At 29.0% G+C, this 20,136-nt stretch overlaps 1 protein-coding gene across 3 annotated transcripts in view; it reads right to left on the bottom strand.

The window, feature by feature from the left end:
• Positions 1–1,791: 1,791 nt before the first annotated feature.
• The window catches only part of LOC130674983 (transcription termination factor 2-like), a 35,449-nt gene continuing 17,104 nt past the window's right edge, over positions 1,792–20,136 (bottom strand). For 2 of the 3 annotated variants that reach the window (XM_057480436.1, XM_057480437.1), the window contains exons 8-12: positions 10,326–10,518; positions 7,863–7,986; positions 7,603–7,746; positions 4,822–5,131; positions 1,792–2,606 (exon numbers count right to left, since the gene is read on the bottom strand). In XM_057480436.1, the coding sequence (XP_057336419.1) occupies positions 2,474–2,606; positions 4,822–5,131; positions 7,603–7,746; positions 7,863–7,986; positions 10,326–10,518 (904 nt within the window). In that variant the 3' untranslated portion in view covers positions 1,792–2,473. Of the gene's footprint in view, positions 2,607–4,821; positions 5,132–7,602; positions 7,747–7,862; positions 7,987–10,325; positions 10,519–20,136 lie in introns of those variants that run through there. The other variant, XM_057480438.1, reaches the window with a different exon arrangement.

Below are 20,136 nucleotides of genomic sequence, written 5' to 3'. Positions count from 1 at the left end.
AATAATAAATTCCCACGTGGCCCATTTTCCCATAGATAAAATTAATGGCAGTGTTGTGCTTATTTAAACCGCACTCACCTGAGTTATAAATTAAAATAAACTTCTCTATATTAATTGACATCATTCCGAAAAATATTATTAGCTTTGGCAATTAATTTATTAAATTAATTAGCATCAGTTAGATAAATTAATTTGTTTTAGTATTAGAAAGTCTGCGCTAAATCAATATATTAAATTATATTGCACGAGTAGATATAAAACAATATATTTAATATATACATGATTTTTAAAAAAATTAAATTCAACAAAATATAATTATTTTGTCGCATTTATTTTATTTACAGATTTTAGTCAGTCATTTAAAACATTATAGATTTTTTTTTTATATATTGCGATACGTCAATACTTATATTATTATATACGAGCACCAATGAAATATAAATACAGTAATGGGAACAATGAAAATGAAAATGTTATTAGATTGTTTAGTATTAACTTTGGTGTTAAATTAGTTTGTACAAAGTACAAGTTGGACGTAAGCGTAAAATAAAGCCATAGGTTAGGATATTACGTCATTTTCGTTACAAAGGTATACTCTATACGTATATATTTATATAGATGTGGATATGGGGTAGGGTAGGAAGCCACAACTTTGTGCAACAGTTGTACTGCACATACTATAGCTACGTCACGTGTCTTACAGACTCTCGTTGTTCATAGTGCTTAATAAATAATATATGTATATATATATATAACATCAAATAATCATTATTATTTATTATTACTCATATACTTCTGTTATAAAAATATTGTATACTTATTAAACTTGATATTCTTTATGGTTCGTGATTGGTTATTATTTTTCCGGTGATTAAAATATTAATTAATGTACTATTGCTTTTATATTTATTTTAGGTTAGGGTGGAAAAGTTGCGCACTAGTTTTTAAATTTATTTTCAAGAATACGGAAACAATATTTTTTGTACCCAGGTGTAAATATTTGGCCGAAATTACGCCGAAACTGTAAAATTTTATTGAAAGAGTCCGAAAACATGCCGCAGAATTTTTATTCTTTTCAAAGAGGCCGAAAATTGGCCGACAAATGAATCGGCCTTTTTTCGGCCAGAATATATTTTTTTTTTTTCAATAAAATTATCGCAAGTAAAAATCCGACAGTTGAATCGAGTTTCGGCCTCGTGTTTACTACCTGGGCCTCCCTGATTAAACAACTGAATTCGAGCGAATTAAAAATTTTAATTCTGTTATATTCTGTCGAATTATGCAAAACAGAATTCAACTGAATTGAAAATTTGAATTTGAATTAAACAGAATAAAACCGATTTAAAAATTTCAAATTCGTTTTAATTCAGTTTAATTCGGATTCAGAACCGGAAATTGGATAATTATTTTCGAATTAATCAGAATTAATACGAATAGAATTATTTAAATTCGTTTTAATTCGGACAAATTCTGGTTTTCCTGCCGAATTAGACAGAATTCATTTTTAAGTTAGGTACCGAATTAATAGAATTTATCTGAATTAAATAGAATTAAAAATTTTAATTCTGTTAAATTCTGTCGAATTTCGCAAAACAGAATTCAACTGAATTGAAAATTTGAATTTGAATTAAACAGAATAAAACCGATTTAAAAATTTCAAATTCGTTTTAATTCGGATTCAGAACCAGAAATTGGAGAATTATTTTCGAATTAATCAGAATTAAACCGAATAGAATTATTTAAATTCGTTTTAATTTGAACAAATTCTGGTTTTCCAGCCGAATTAGACAGAATTCATTTTTAAGTTCGGTACCGCATTAACAGAATTTATCTGAATTAAATAGAATTAAAAATTTAATTCGGTCGAATTCAGTTGTTTAATCAGGACTTTTTTTGGACGAGAAAAAAAATGATTTTTTTTTCAGTTTGAAATATTTTCACCCGGTTAATGACGCGTTCGACTATTCTGAGCAAGCAAGAAAATTTTCTAAAGAAATTTTCCGAACACTATATATTCATATAATTTAAACAGTTTCCTATGGAATAATATGCGGACTGACATATTTATCAAAATCATAAATTGTTTAGTTAAACATATGACATTCTTTAGAAAATTAATTTCAAAAATAAGTTATTGACTAGAAGTTTTGTTGTAGAAAAAATAAGGTTAGTTAATTTCTCAATCATTAGGACAGAGGGCGCTTTGAATAAAATGGCGGAACCTCTAAGCTATTTTTCTACATATTGATAAATTATAAGAAAACTGTTGTTTGTATTTTTAAAAATAAAAACCGTATTTTTTTAAGTGCAGCATCTTTTCCATTATAATTTTTTGAAATGTTTAAAAAAAAAATTTGTAAATAATAATAATGAATTAAAAAATAACAGTAGAACGTGTTAATGCAAATGATACAGTGGGAGGATCGGATCTGTAAAGCACGCGAGAGCTATTGCCTCCACCCTACACCCAATCCTACATGTAGTGTCGCACACCCATTCGCCTGCCGACAGCTCTGCGTCTTCGGCAAAGTAATTTCTTAAAAGCACTTCGAAACTCTGGCGAAAATACTGTGTAGATTGCTGGATTTAACGTTGAATTGAAGTACCTGTAAAGTTATTGTTACCTTTATAAACTTATTTCATTTTTATTATTTTTTAACATGAGTTTACTGTTATTTTTGTCCAGGTTTTTCTCTCAAACAAAAAGGCTAAACGGAAAATAAAGATGGCGGCTTAGTGAAATACTTTATAATCTAGCAATCTACGTTATTATTTTTAGAAAATTTTATTTGTTCAAGAGAGTAAACGTGGACAAAGTTTTCATTCAGTGCGCAAATCCAATGAGGATCGTACTGAGTGCGAAAGATAAAAAAATGATAACTCCTAAGAAACTTAAATAAATATATTATGAAAAACACGTTTTATTTATTTAAGTTCATATTTAGTACTCTGCTAAGCACTGGAACTATGCTACATTTATGATTATTGTTACAAGTCACGTTCTAATGGGTTTTTCTTGTTTAATAAAAAATATATACCACGTATAACATTACACGAGTTACTAAACTACTGATTGCAACTACCAAGTAATTTCATATTTTATTATTTATATCAAATAATTAAATATTCAAAGTTTATACTATTTCCCGCCTATTTAGTATTTTTTTCACAGTACAGAGAATAGATTGAAAAATATTTAATATTAAATAACATGAATGCCGCGTACCAATATGGCCCCTGCTTAAAAAATCCGATAGATTCCTATAGCTGTATATACATTAGGGTGGCCCAAAAAAACCGACTATTTTTTTTTTCAAGTCTCTAATGAAAATTTGTTGGTTTAAGATGTTCCAAGACGCCTCTCCAATAATCAGCTCGATAAAAAATTTTTAAGAGGTCGCTCACGAGTTTTGAAAATATCAAAAATCATCGAAATTAGGATTTTTTTGTTCTAAATCTCTTCTTTCTCGTGGCAGCTATAGTTTATATTTATGAAATCATGACCACCCTGAAAATTTCAGCTCAAAATTAAAATATTTAAACGTCGCTCAAGAATTTTGAATGTTTCCGAGTACTGTCTCTTGGACGTTTTCGAGTGACCCTTGAATATTAATAATAAACCTTCTCAATTTTTTTACCATCAATTTGTATCATAATGAATAAAAATATAACCCGAGAAATAGAAATAATAAGTTATTTACATACTTTTTTATTTTTTAATTCAATTTTTGGGTTTTTTTGCTGATTCAAAACTTATCCAATTTTATTGTTTAAGACTGTCCTGTATATTTTCGGTTATGCAAAAGTTATATTTAAGTGAAATGACAGTAATGGGGTTATAAAAAAATACAAAAACTAATTCAAAGTATTAGTTACACATTATCAGTTAATATTCAAAATTCTTGAGCGCCGTTTAAATATTTAAATATTGGACTGAAATTTTCAGCATAGTCATAATTTTACAGATATAAAATATTGCTGCCACGAGGAAGAAAAAATTCAGAAACAAAAAATCCGAATTTCGATTATTTTTTATATTTTCAAAATTCGTGAGCGACCTCTTGAAAATTTTTTATCGAGCTGATTTTTGGAGAGGCTTCTTAAAACATCTTAAACTAACAAATTTTCATTGGAGACTCGAAAAAAAAAATAGTCGGTTTTTTTGGGCCACCCTAATATACATATGTATAAGGCTCTATACTTAACTATAGCACTTCTCATAAAACTCATTCATTCTTATAAAATCTCTATCGAAATTTATGAGAAACTATTGGATTCTATGAGATTTTCTAAACAAGGACGTCTTTGAGACACTAGTTCGTTAAGCTAAATATTATTTATCATTCCAAATTTATAAAAAGACATGAAGAATTTTTTCTAATACTACACAGAAAAAAGAATGTCTTGGCGCGAAAAATTTTTTCTCGCTCCAAGAAAATTTTAATTGACTGAAGAAATTTTTCGCATTATGAATTGAAAACAAAAATTTTCTTAGGGTGACAAAGAATTTTTTGAGCCAAGAAATTATTTCTAGTCCTAAGAAAAATTTTGTTTTCATTTTTTAATGCTAAATTTTTCTTGCGCCAAGAAATCCTTCTTTTCTGTGTAATTATACTTTTAATATACGGAATAATAAAATTTAAAAAACAGCTTTCGGTAATTTTCGATTTATTTGACAGCGCGCTGGCATCGGTTTTGTCTCCCCCCCACTAGAAGATAACGTGGCAGTGTACGGCTACCGTAGGGTTAATTCAAATTCCGCGTGCCACTACTATCTGTACTTAGACATAAATAACTGAAAAATGAATTATAAGTACGTACCCAAGCCATTGGAAGAATGCAATAAGATAGACGTTGATATTGCACGTTTGACAGACAGGTAAAAGAATTGCTATCACAAAAAATGGTAGCCAACAAACAATAAAAGCCCCAGTAATAATAGATAGTGTTTTAGCAGCTTTACGCTCTCGTTTAGATTCAGCAGCTTTTTTTTTTTTACGTATCACAACTGCTGGTTTTGCTGGCGACGCATCCATAGTTGATGGCTCTGGTTCCAAACCATTATGATATGAAGTTTTTTCCGGTGATGTATTATTTGAGCTTACTGTTGTGAAAGCCGTTGTTGTTGTTTCTATAACCACACATACAACGTATACGTAAATACATACATATATTGTAACGGCATATCTTATCGTGCAGAATATATATTAAGTATCTAGATTTGAGCATGTGACAGCATATTACTGAAGATAAGGTTTCCTGAAATTTGATGCCGGAAGATATTTTTTCATTGCTTGTTTTTTATATAAAGAGATTCGGGTAAATTATCAATTGATTGCTTTACGTAATGGTGATACTAGATAAGATTTTTTGCGGTTAACAAAAACGGACCAAGTTGACCACTTTACGGAAATTGAATTAATAAGAATAATGTAAAGCTACACGGGCAAAAAAATTTGTCATTATGAAATGAAGACAAAAATTTTCTCAGGACAACTAAAATTTTTTTGCGCCAAGAAATCCTTTTGTCCCTGATTAAACAACTGAATTCGAGCGAATTAAAAATTTTAATTCTGTTATATTCTGTCGAATTCTGCAAAACAGAATTCAACTGAATTGAAAATTAGAATTTGAATTAAACAGAATAAACCCGATTTAAAAATTTAAAATTCAGTTTAATTCGGATTTAGAACCAGAAATTGGAGAATTATTTTCGAATTAATCAGAATTAAACCGAATAGAATTATTTAAATTCCTTTTAATTTGGAAAAATTCTGGTTTTCCTGCCGAATTAGACAGAATTCATTTTTAAGTTACGTACCGAATTAACAGAATTTATCTGAATTAAATAGAATTAAAAATTTTAATTCTGTTAAATTCTGTCGAATTTTGCAAAACAGAATTCAACTGAATTGAAAATTTGAATTTGAATTAAACAGAATAAAACCGATTTAAAAATTTCAAATTCGTTTTAATTCGGATTCAAAACCAGAAATTGGAGAACTATTTTCGAATTAATCAGAATTAAACCGAATAGAATTATTTAAATTCGTTTTAATTTGGACAAATTCTGGTTTTCCTGTCGAATTAGACAGAATTCATTTTTAAGTTACGTACCGAATTAACAGAATTTATCTGAATTAAATAGAATTAAAAATTTTAATTCTGTTAAATTCTGTCGAATTTTGCAAAACAGAATTCAACTGAATTGAAAATTTGAATTTGAATTAAACAGAATAAAACCGATTTAAAAATTTCAAATTCGTTTTAATTCGGATTCAAAACCAGAAATTGGAGAACTATTTTCGAATTAATCAGAATTAAACCGAATAGAATTATTTAAATTCGTTTTAATTTGGACAAATTCTGGTTTTCCTGTCGAATTAGACAGAATTCATTTTTAAGTTACGTACCGAATTAACAGAATTTATCTGAATTAAATAGAATTAAAAATTTTAATTCTGTTAAATTCTGTCGAATTTTGCAAAACAGAATTCAACCGAATTGAAAATTTGAATTTGAATTAAACAGAATAAAACCGATTTTAAAATTTCAAATTCGTTATAATTCAGTTTAATTCGGATTCAGAACCAGAAATTGGAGAATTATTTTCGAATTAATCAGAATTAAACCGAATAGAATTATTTAAATTCGTTTTAATTTGGACAAATTCTGGTTTTCCTGCCGAATTAGACAGAATTCATTTTTAAGTTACGTACCGAATTAACAGAATTTATCTGAATTAAATAGAATTAAGAATTTAATTCTGTTTAATTCGATCGAATTCAGTTGTTTAATCAGGGGTAATTTTGTAATTTTTTGACTTGATAATCTTTAGGAAGCTGCGGCTCTAGAATCAAATATAAATATCATCCATCTGTATATTCACATATTTATATATGTTATTAAAATGTTAAGTATTATAAATGGATTTTATGTAGTTGTCGGGTGTCGATCGAGGCATCTTTGGTCGAGGATCAGTATCCTACATTGCATGGATCATGAATCATGAATAATAGATATGAATGTACCGCATCAAGTATGTCGATGGTATATAAATGAAGAAATATTGCAATATGTATAGTATTAGTGGTATGTTTGCTGACATTCGAATGTCGAATGTCATCGCTTCGCCACGTACGCTTCTGCTACACTCGGTCCGATACATATTCTCCTGGTTATTTCGTATATTTATACTATTTTGATGGAATATACCATGCGCAAGTTGATGGAAAATTTATATGAATATAAATGTTTTAACAATATTTATACGAATACAAAAAATAGATTAATGAAAAATATTTGCTGTACTTTAAAACAGGAAATTGCAAATCTATAAACACAAAGCGAAGTAGATTGAAAATTATTCAAAAATGCTGCGGTCGCAAAAAAATTAAGTTTTTTTAAATTTATTGAAAAGTTTTCTCTCTGTATAGTTATTTTTTTTTCACCGGAAAAATCTTTGGATTCGTTCCAATTGTTCGTGTTAATAAGACATAAACTTTTATGAAAATAAATTTTTGAGACCCCGAAGAAAAGCGCAATTGAAATCTACTTGATAGATAACTTTGTCCAATAAATAAAGTACCCAGTGTCACTTACCGGAAATCGTTGGGAGTGGTCTTCCGATAACAGTTACAACCGCTGCCGCGATTCCACCAGATACTTGGGCTTGTGCCAAAGCATCCCCGACTGCGTGACCACTGTCCATTGACTTAGTTTTGCATTCCATAGTCTTGGTCGCGCCTGGTATCCAAGAAAAAAACATTCAAATTTTTTAAAAATTTTTTTGTTACATTTTAAATTATATATTTATTTATTTTTTGACACGTGTCATATATACATTGAATATTTGAGAGTACCTTGGGCATTGATCGGTTGCCCGACTCTTCTGCGAATGCGCTTTCGCGCTGTCTGGAGTATCCTCCAGTACAGAATGAGAATGACCAAAAGTGGAAGATAAAATGATGATACTGTTGCGAATATCTGCGGACATATATACATACATATATACATTAATATTTTTTATCACCCCATTATACTTTTTTTTAGGCGCCTTTATTTTTTTTATCATTACTTGGGTCACTTTTGCATAAAAAAATTTAATGACAATTATCGTTAATTAGTCGCGCTACCGATTTGCGGATTATTTTTCCAACTGCGCAAATTAGTATGGTACAATAAATGTATATATATTTTTTTTACCGGTAATTGTTGAGTTTAATTGCCATAAATAAAATATTGTAGTAAATTTATGAGTTGACTGTTGTATTGAATGGGAAATAAAAGTTTTAAAACAACGGATTACTCTACTCAATAACGATAAATTTGAAATGTATATGAATAAATAATAGACTGATGAAATAAATATATTTTTAATTGATAAATTTAGTATATATATATATATTTTTTAATCGTTTTATTGAATACTCTAGAGTATCGTTGAATTGAAAATTAAAACTAAAGTATTTGCATACAAAAGATAAAACGTTAAAATGAATAAAAAAATTTAATTCAAAGTGTGTTAAATTTTTTTTTATAAATAAAACTCAAAAAAAAAAAAATTATGCCGTGCGAATTTTTTTAGCTTCGAATTAAAAAGTATTGGAAAAGTTTACGATGTTAATTTATTTTTTTCGGTTTATTTAAATTGTAAAAGAGTAGAATAATGGAGAATTTTATTTATATTTTTTTAAGCCAGACCCAACAACCGATCGGGTTTCACGTAAAATTTTTATCTTGCACGTTTTTATTAAGTCTCGGTGAGTAAATTAATGAATCATTAAATAAGGAAGACTAGATTTGAATAAACCGAGGGATTAAATATTTAAATGGCTAAAAAAGTATGAGTATAAATCTTTTTAACGATTTTGATTGACAGGTAGCTTCACTGAACGCGTGTCAGTGTCACCGGCTTCATAAATTTGAACACTTGTCAGTTTATTTTCAAGCCACTCAATTATAAACAAGTCTAAAGTAATAAAGTCATACATTTGATCGTAATTACAGAAATTTGTCTGTTCAAATTGATCGACCTGATTCAAATCGACGGCAAATTATGGCGGGAGTCTTTGAAATTTAAAAAAAAATTTGAAAATCCAAAAGTGCACGACTCGTAATGCTCATTTATTATGAAATAATACCCTAGCGGATCCGAATTACGGTAAATACAGTGATTTACCGTAATTTGCCGTAATTTACGGTGCCTAGCAGAATTACCGTAAATTACGGTGATTTACCGTAAATTATGGTAATCTACGGTAAATTACGGTAATCTACGGCAAATTGCCGTAATTTACCGTAATTTTACGGCGCCTAGCAGAATTATCGTAAATTACGGCAATTTGCCGTAGATTACCGTAATTTACCGTAGATTACCGAAATTTACGGTAAATTACCGTAATTTACGGTAATTCTGATAGGCACCGTAAATTAGGCAAATTACGGTAAATCACTGTATTTACCGTAATTCGGATCCGCTAGGGTAAATAACAATAAAAAAATGGCGGGAAGTGCAAATAAATTTAAAATATATACAATTCTCTTTAATTAAAATTTGTTATGTTTTTTTTTTTTTTTATTATATTAGTATTTCTTTATAATTATAAAAGAACTTATTCAAAATATCTCGATTAATAACAAAAAAAAATATATGTAAATATAAAAAAAAATTGAATTGAAGAAATTCAGGCTTACCAATTAGCAAAAAAAAAACAGCTGTACTAAGACGGTAATGCGCAAGCGCCCCTGATGGAATAAATGTACGTATAATGTATAGATATATCACCATCCATGTTAATTTTACATCGATATATATAGATATAGTTATACAGCCTTTTTTATTCTTTTATTAATTGTAATTAAACGACACTGAGTTACCTAGTCATTCGTAATAGGGGACCTACAAATCGTTCAAAGAATTTAAAAAAAAAAATTTGATTCAATTACTGGATTTTTACTTAAGTTATCATGTATACGGGATCCGTATTGACGGACAGGAAATTTTTTTAAACTATTTTGATGTTTTTTCCGTTTTTATTGAACTAAATAAATTTTTGAAAAGTATGGAACTAATCTTCATTAAATTATCTTTGAAGTAGTATGCAAAATATCTTAATTCCGTGAACTAACAAGGGTATAATAATTGAAATAGTCGCCGAAGTGAGGCGAAAAAATTTTTTCGATCGTAAAGCACGAGTCGTGCAAAATAAGATAATTTTTATGAGCCGATTTAACTTGGGTGGGAAATAGGGATGAGGAATCAGATCAATCAGATGTTTTTTTATATTTATCGGGAATATAAGGGTATAGGGTAGTTAGCATACCTGATAACCGATATCTTGACTGACGAGACACGTTTTATCCACCTCAATTCTCGTATTCCAGTGAGGATCTTTCCAGCCAAGAAGCGGAGCTATGCAAACTAGAAATGCAACGAACCAAACCACGGCAATCATTATTCCAATTCGTTTTGCCGTTCTGTGATGTATGTAGTCGACATTTGTTACCGACCAGTATCTGTAATAAAATCATGTAGTATTTGTATTAACAAATCTAGTCTACCTCAAGTCGGATTTAACATTTTAGGGCGGTACAAGTTATACTACGCAGATTTTCATGTTATTATAGTTAATTACATCTGTTGAGGTTTATAATTAATTGTCGGGTTTTGGAATTGAGGCGGAATTTAGCAGGATGAAGATGGAATCGTTAGGTGTGTTTGCGATAAAGATAATAGATGCATTGTTATGGAGATTAAGCGAATTCAAGTTTGTGTATAAACGTTTTCATTGCCAAGTATTGACTTTATTTATCTTAGAAATTTTGGAGATGTTTTTCTTTGGAGAGAACTTGATGAGTAATTTTGGGATAGAAGATAGGATCGATAACGATCTCGAGTGGTACTTTTGGAGAAATTTTATTTTTATAGTTTTTCGGAAACATCTAAAACTGGCAGATTGTTATCCATTCAAGATTTAAGACTGAATATGGTCAACCTGAACTCTTTACAGAGTTCTTTATAACATTTGGTACACTTAGAAAATTAAATGATAGGAATTATCATCTAGTGATGGTAAAATTTTAACTATCAATCCGATAGTACTGAATATTATCTAGATCGTAACGTTTACCATATGGATGATAATTGTTACGATCATGTATGTTAATTAGAGTTAATTACTATTATTATTCTAAATAGTTATATTTATAATTTCTGGTGGTAACAGTTACCATCAAAAATTATAATAGTTACACTAAAAAATTGGGAGTGAATTCGGATTTAATTTAAACCCGAATTCACTCCGGTTTCTCTAGGATTCAGAGAAATCCTAGAGAAAAAATGCTAGCACACAAAAGTTAAAGAAGAACATTTCTCTAGAATTTCTCTAGGATTCAGAGAAGTCTCTAGGAAAAACGCTAGCACATAAAAGTTAAAGAAAAACATTTCTCTACACTCAGAAAATTAAATGATAGGAATTATCATCTAGTGATGGTAAAATTTTTACTATCAATCCGATAGTAGTGAATATTATCTAGATGATTGTATAAATCATCTAGATCGTAATAATATTAATTACAATCCCTGATAGTAACTGTTATCATCCTGATGGTAATTTTTACCATCCTGATAATAACCGTTATCATCCTGATATTATTATCTCTATTAAAAAAAATTATCACTAACTATCTTGGCATTTGAAAACTTTCGAATCATTCTAGATGATTGGAATTAAAAATTTAGGATAATAAACACAATTACTTAATTTTCTGTGTATAGTTTTTAGTCAGTACATTGATAAATCGTGACAATGCACTCACTATTATTCATTTTCTGGGAGAAATGCCTCAGTTACCCCCCAAAATCGTGATTTAATATAAAATTGACGTTAAATAAATCTTTGTCGATTGAATTTGTCAAGACAAGTATATTAAATATTCCATATTTTATGAAATAACGCCGTGAGTTGGCAGATAGGAATATTATGTACAATATACAAAACATATACTGTACATATGTATGTCTTGATGTACTTTCAATTGGAATCGTTTGATTCATTGACTTAGTTTGCGCTCTAGTTTCGTTGGCTTTTGAGTATCAGCAGAAACGTCTTTCGGACGAGAAACTTGATTTGAATACTGAGTGATCCTTGCTTTTGAGCTGATGAAAGGGATATCTAAGAGACGCAGGAATAAAGTTTACCGCTTTCCTTTTTAGTTTTTTTGCCTACGCTTTTTTTTTTGTTCTAGAGAAGGGTTGTAAGTGAGCAGGATATAAAAAGAATGTGATGTGAAAGTTCAACTCGTGGAATCGACAGTTTGATTGCATTTACTTGTACCCAGTCTTGTTGCCTCGACTCTCCTCTGTACTGAGATAGAAAGACCGTCATGTTCTTTTAAATTATTCTCTTTTTTCATCTCGTCCTCGCTGCTCATGACAACTAATTGCTTTTTAAATATATCTTTTTTTTTTATTCTATTTATTCCTAATTTGCTGCTCGTTATTTGCTACCGAACACCATGATGTTGTTATTATTATTATTATTATTATTATTATTATTATTATTATTATTATTATTTTAAATGGCGTTATAATATAAGGTATTAATCAAATCGTGGCCTTTGCTTTTATAAATTTTATTTTACACTTCAGTTAAACCTGTACATAAGATTTATGATGAGATTTATGTGCCGGCTACTCCAAGTGCCGCAGTAATTTATCAAGATTTTTATTTTACTGGGATCATAACTTTAATTAATATAAAATTACCGAATTATTTGTTTTTAACTACTCATTAAATTATAACTCGACAACGATTCGAAATAAATACAGTTTTTTTTGTTCATTGAAAATTTCAAAAATGAAAGAAAGGCTTAGAATTTTTTTTTCATCTCCATTTTATTAAATGATGGAGTGAAAATATTACTCGCATTAAAAGTTATAATTTGGTTAAGACATTTAGTAAACTTTTTAACTTGATTTTTTGCGAAATTTTTAACTTTCCACGACTAAGTGATTCGAGCGTTTCCTCGTGAATGGACTGAAATAAAATCTTATAATTGACAACAATCTGTTACTTTTTATCTGAAGCTTTGTAGACTAGACAATAAAAAAATTCGGCCTTAAAAATTACGTTTTCAGCCCTGATTAAACAACTGAATTCGAGCGAATTAAAAATTTTAATTCTGTTATATTCTGTCGAATTCTGCAAACAGAATTCAACTGAATTGAAAATTTGAATTTGAATTAAACAGAATAAAACCGATTCAAAAATTTCAAATTCGTTTTAATTCAGTTTAATTCGGATTCCGAGCCAGAAATTGGAGAATTATTTTCGAATTAATCAGAATTAAACCGAATAGAATTATTTAAATTCCTTTTAATTTGGACAAATTCTGGTTTTCCTGCCGAATTAAACAGAATTCGTTTCTAAGTTACGTACCGAATTAACAGAATTTATCTGAATTAAATAGAATTAAAAATTTAATTCGGTCGAATTCTGTCGAATTTTGCAACACAAAATTCTACTGAATTGAAAATTTAAATTTGAATTAAACAGAATAAAACCGATTTAAAAATTTCAAATTCGTTTTAATTCAGTTTAATTCGGATTCAGAACCAGAGATTGGAGAATTATTTTCGAATTAATCAAAATTAAACCGAATAGAATTATTTAAATTCGTTTTAATTCGGACAAATTCTGGTTTTCCTGCCGAATTAGACAGAATTCATTTTTAAGTTAGCTACCGAATTAACAGAATTTATCTGAATTAAATAGAATTAAAATTTTAATTCTGTTATATTCTGTCGAATTTTGCAAAACAGAATTCAACTGAATTGAAAATTTGAATTTGAATTAAGCAGAATAAAACCGATTTAAAAATTTCAAATTCGTTTTAATTCAGTTTAATTCGGATTCAGAACCAGAAATTGGAGAATTATTTTCGAATTAATCAGAATTAAACCGAATAGAATTATTTAAATTCGTATTAATTCGGACAAATTCTGGTTTTCCTGCCGAATTAGACAGAATTCATTTTTAAGTTAGGTACCGAATTAACAGAATTTATCTGAATTAAATAGAATTAAAAATTTAATTCGATCGAATTCAGTTGTTTAATCAGGGAGGAGTAAAAAAAAATTTAATGGATCCTGTGGCAAAAATTTCCAGTGACTAAAATCTATTAGGAAATTAATAAAATCATAATAATAATGGTTTATTAAAAAACAAAAATTTTTAGACTGGAACTAACGTCGAACCACAAATCATAAAATATGAATAATGCAACAGTAATTCAAAACCGAAGCAACAACATTGTCATGCACACTGAGTATCCAACATAAAGCACATCCTAGATCGTTCAAGAACGATCACCGTGATTCAAAGTAACAATAGATGTGCTGTACCAAGCGCTTTATCTTCGATCAATCTTCGACGTGCTATAACTTTGCACCAACTTGCTCGTAAAATTTATTACTATACACACACACACACACACAGCGCACTTTGTCTGCTCGTATATTGATTTACCTCCCGAGCTATCGTCTAAATTAATAATCTTGGATCTCCAATAAATTTTTTATTTATTGTTCCATCGGTTAAATTGCTTATTAGAACCTCGATTATTTATCAATTTATAATGGCACATTAATTGTTGCATAATGTGTGTTGGTATGAATTATGGATGGAGAAATTAACGTGAGTAAAATTTACACCCTTGACAGATCTTCAGCAAGTGAAGTATCAATATTTGAGCAAGAAGAGCATTAGCCCTTTATGTGTTGGGTTTATTGAATTATTTGTTGGTAGATGTTGGTCTGTGTTTATGGGGATAGAAAGGGCTTTTGGTCCTTGCGAACCCGTCAATGTTGCTTTCAATGGTATTTGTGTAAATATATACATATATTGGATGCAGAGCAGAGTAAAACACATTAATGGAACAGACATCGTTCACGTCGTACAGATAATTCTAGCCGCGTGTTTGCAAAGCGCCCGTGGTGGATTATACATCATTGGCCAAAGGGACATACGAAGAGAGAGAAAGAGGGGAAGATTAAGCTAGTAAGAGAGGGAGGTTTAATATGTAGTCTTGTATAGAGGGAGTGAATGTATTTCGTTAAAATTGCTAAAGCAAATGGAATAAGTTAATAAAGCTGACCTAGTTCTTGATAATCCTCATTATTAATGACTACTTTTTTTACGCGATAGGTTTTTTAAGATTTTACTTTATTTTTATTTATTTTATTGGATTTATTGACTGATGATTATTGATATCTATTTTTGATTTGTCTAGACATTCCCGATGAAAAAAGATTTTATACAATTGTATAAAATTATATACAAAAAATGGCCCGATCCAATTGTATACAACTGTATAGAAATTGTATACAATTCTATACAAATTGTATACAAGTCTATATAATTTTATACAATATTATACAAATTATATACAATTCTATATAATTATATACAATTCTATATAATTGCAATATATAGAATTGTGTATAATTATATAGAATTGTATACAATTTGTATAGAATTATATACAATTTCTATACAAATTGTATACAATTGGATCGGGCCATTTTTTCTATCCAATTATATATAGTCTATATATAATTATATATAGTCCATATATAATTGATATATAATTCTATATAATTGTATAAAATCTTTTTTCATCGGGTTATCGATTTTAAACTTCCCGCTATGAAAATTGAAAATCTATGAGCTTCCAAGTCGAAATATTGAACTTACATTTAACTTACGTTAACTTATAAAACTTACATCTAACTTAAATAACTTGTTGGGCTTGATTATAACTTGAATCGGCTTAAATAAAAATTTTGACTTAATTATAACTTACCTGGAATAAAATTAACCCAAAGTGAACTTGAATGTACTCCCGAGTCGAAATTTGAATAGTTAGTCGGAAGTATTGGACATTGAAATCGTCATCTAGATATTCAATGTTAAGAAAGATGGGCAAAATCAATTCCTGTGGAAGATTTTTGTGGGTTGAACGATAAAAACACTCCCGTTTTGAATTATCCGGCTTACAGACTTGAATTTTGGAACAAATATTCCCAACAATCTTACGAATCACCCAGCATCGAAACTTTCGAAAAAAATACCGATCACTTTGGGTTAATTTTATTCCAGGTAAGTTATAATCAAGCCCAATAAGTTATTTTAGATGTAAGTTCTATAAGTTAACGTAAGTTTAATGTAAGTTCAATATTTCGACCCGGGCTAGTGCTCTTTTGGAAAACTTATCTGATACTCTTGAGTCCTTCAAGCATCCATCGGACGTCTTAATTATTAATTTTGATCATAATCGTCGTCTAAGAAGCTCTACAGAATTTGAATACTTAGGTGTCTTTATTACCCGCTGGATTGTATATAGGGGAGGGAGGGGCAAAAGGGGTACTTAAGGAAATACCAAGTTTTCGAGGACTCAAATACGCTAAATCTTTTTTTTTTTAATGATATTCAAAGTAAATAGAAGAAATTTTCAGTTACCGTTGAAAAAAAAAATTTTTCATTTCTGCGGGCAAAGTGGGGTACCCCCTAAAAAAGGTAAAAAAAAAAAATTTCTGGATTTTAAACGAATTTTATTAAGTTGAATTTTTTTTAAAGTAATTTACATGAAGAAAAATTATATTTTACATGTTTATTGGATACAAAAGAAGAAAAAAAATTTTTAATAGTTTTTATCATAAAACAAACGTCATTAATATTTTTAAACTGACAATTGATTTTTGAAAAAGTTTGTCAAAAAAAATTCAAAGTAACGCTTAATTATATTTACAGAAGTGATTTTGGAATCTTTAAAAACCATTTAAACTATTAAATTTTTTTTTATCAAATTTTGGGGGTACCCCGTTTTGCCCCCCTAATATTTTAGCTGCGAACTACAGGCATTTAATTGCGCAAACTTCGAGTATGTGTTAAAAAATAAAACAAAACTAATTTCGATTCGGAAACAGGTATTGCTATAAAAAAATGTCTTTAAACAGAGAAAAATAAAAAAATGAAGCTATTAAAATTTACATATCTCCATTACTTTCAAGTGCACAATTTAAAAAAAATTTATAGTGACTTTTAGATTGTTATAAATTTAATATTTAAATCTAATCAGATTAAATGGGGATTACAAATAATAGTTTGCAGAGTAATCGACAATGAATTGTAATGAACAAGAATTTTTAATCAGACATATATAGGCAATAGGTTAACCAATAGAAATACATTGTTAAGTGAATGTAAATTTTACTATAGTTAATTCAATGGCCTATTGAATGGCTTAATACCATTTACTGAATCCCTTTTATGTAAAAAAAAAAATTTCAGCTCTGTTTTGGTTTTGTAAAATGTATGAATAGAAAATACTCAAATAAATTAGTTCGGCCATTATATATTTCTCTATTAAGGAGTTAGAAAAAAGTGCGAAAGTATGGACATGTCAGAAAATATTTATTATTATATGAGAAGTCACGGAAACTAATTTAGATATTTTTTGAAAATTAATTTTTAAGTTTTACGGGATCGCAGTTGACTATTTTGAATTAACATAAAATAATAAATAAATTAAAGTGGAAAAAAATGGTTAAGTTGACATAGACCAAGAATGGAGAAACAACAAATGGCTTTTACGATTCCCGCAGCCTTAAGTGTTTCATCGAGTCCTTTTGTTCTCACTTTACGAGTTATTTTTCTCTCCAGAAACGTTTTTCGGTTGAAATTCTTTATGATTTATGGCCGCGGGATAACAACTTGTACTAAATATTACTAATGTTATCGTTTAAATATTTAACACATATATTTTTAATCTTTTCGTTAATGCGAACGTTAAAAGTGTTTTCTATTTTTGTCCCGCTTATCAATCCTGTAAATTTATTTAATTGCCTGACTATCGCATGCCTTAAGCGCGAAGCGTTTCTACTTTCGCTTTGAAATTTTTCACTGATTCACGCGGATTAAATCTCATGTCTAGTAGATATAAAACTTAAGTTTGGTGTTATAAGCAGACTTTTTAAAGAGGGCAGTCTAATAAACAAGTCTCACACTATTTAAGTTCATTTGAATTAAATTTACAGCAAAATAAAGTTGTTTTTATTTTTATTTTCACTGACTTCGGTTGCTCTGTTCGATACACGTCGACACCACAGTGGAAAAATACTCAGAATCAACCGATTTTCGTGACATAGTTTTTAAATTTTCATAGAATACAAGCCCATAAATTTTGAAAAAATTTTAGTACCGACAATCAAAAATATCTTTGAAAAGTTGAATTTTTGAATAATTTAGTAGTTTTTTCATGAATTAATAAAACCTCTGAAGCTGTTTTTAGTCACAATAATAAAAAAGTTACGTCAAAGCAACAAGTTCATGTTTTAGAATATGATCCCAGATACGAAATGACTTCGGTGAAGTTATGGGTCAGAAAATTGCAGTTCACTGTGAGATGAATTCGGAATATGAAACTTTTCGCTGTAAAATAGACTAGCAAACTTTCAATAATTTTTTTTTATTTAGATCAATTTTATTTTTTATTTGACAAAATGGACACAAATTGAAGTGGATAAATTAAACAAGTTAAGCTAGGAAATTTTTTTCCATTTAAATCTGTCTAGTAACGGGTATTATATTTTTTTTTCATGTGGAAATCGATAACTCAATAAAAAAAAAGGTGACGATGACTAACCCATAGGTCAGACCTAGAAGTTTCCAGATCGTCAACAAAAGAAAATATTTCTTTAACAAATTAACCAATTAGAGCTTCCGTATAGCAGTTCAAATAATAAATCAAGATTGTATTTGTAAATTAGAAAGTGGAAGGGGATCAATGTAATTAAGTATTGAGTATTTTTTGAAATCATACTCTCTTAACATGAATTAGTGAAAATTTCATTAATTACGTTAGTGAAGCTATATTCACTTCATAATCAGTGTATTTAAATAACAAATTAGTGAATTCTCACTAATAAATTTATTACTATAATTTTCACTAGCAAATTGGTGATTTTCACTACTGAACTACCGATATTTTCATAATTTCTACAAGTAAAACTGTTATTCACTTCTTAATTTATGAATTTCACAATTTCACTAGTAACTTTAACTAGCAAATAATTAAATATTTTACTAGATATAAATATAATTAATAATTATGGTACTATTTTTAAAAATTTTAATAAAAAACTTTCAAAATAAAAAAAATAGAAGTACAGAACAATAACATATTTATATGAAGAGTACGTCAATCATAACATCACGGATTTTTTATTTCTTCATCAGTTATTGTTTGGTATCATAACGACTATACTATTTACACCCGCGCGATCACATGCGTAGGTCAGCGCAGTGGATAGCATCAAAGACTTTGAATCGGAAGGATGCAGGTTCGAGCCCAGCAGTCACCGGGATTTTTTCATCAATCAAAATCATGTATACTTCCTCTAAGTAATGATTCTAATACATTGATCACATTTCGGATCTAATTACAAGTGTCTTATATTTTTTTTCGCAATATAATATTTTTTTTCACCGATGAAATCAGTGGATTCCCATATTCACTTTTCAATTTAGTGGATTCTCATATTCACTTATCAAATCAGTGAATTCCAATATTCACATATTAATTTAGTGAATATTCACTAATTCTGCGTGGTACGATTGTAGCATTGACAATTAGTGAATATTCACTTGAAATTAGTGAAAAATCACTAATTCATATATAGAGAGTAAGTAAGTAAAAATAATTAAGCTGATGTTGAAAATAGTAAAAATTTGTGTGAATAATAAAAAGTGTGATGAATTTTCCGGAACGACTTTGATAAATTAGTTTGGTGTGTAGAGCAGAACAGTCAGTGAAAGAGAAAAAAAGTGAGAGAGCAGAGTAAATTGCATTTTACTTGCAAGCGTATATTTCAGAATTACACGCATTAGCTGAGCTTGACATGTACCTATACATGTTTGCAAGTACAAGCAACTAGAGCTTACGCTTCTATTTCTCTCTACTCTACTAAACTACTGGATCTATTCACTATAATGCCTGTACATTCATCTTTTTATTTACACCGACACAAGCCAGTGGAGTCCAAGGATTACACGAGAATTATGCACACGTCGT

This window comes from Microplitis mediator, chromosome 9 (assembly GCF_029852145.1).
Source record: "Microplitis mediator isolate UGA2020A chromosome 9, iyMicMedi2.1, whole genome shotgun sequence".
NCBI classification, from domain to species: domain Eukaryota; kingdom Metazoa; phylum Arthropoda; class Insecta; order Hymenoptera; family Braconidae; genus Microplitis; species Microplitis mediator.
Note: the sequence above shows the minus strand (reverse complement) of the source record. Positions and strands in the feature narration are given on the sequence as shown.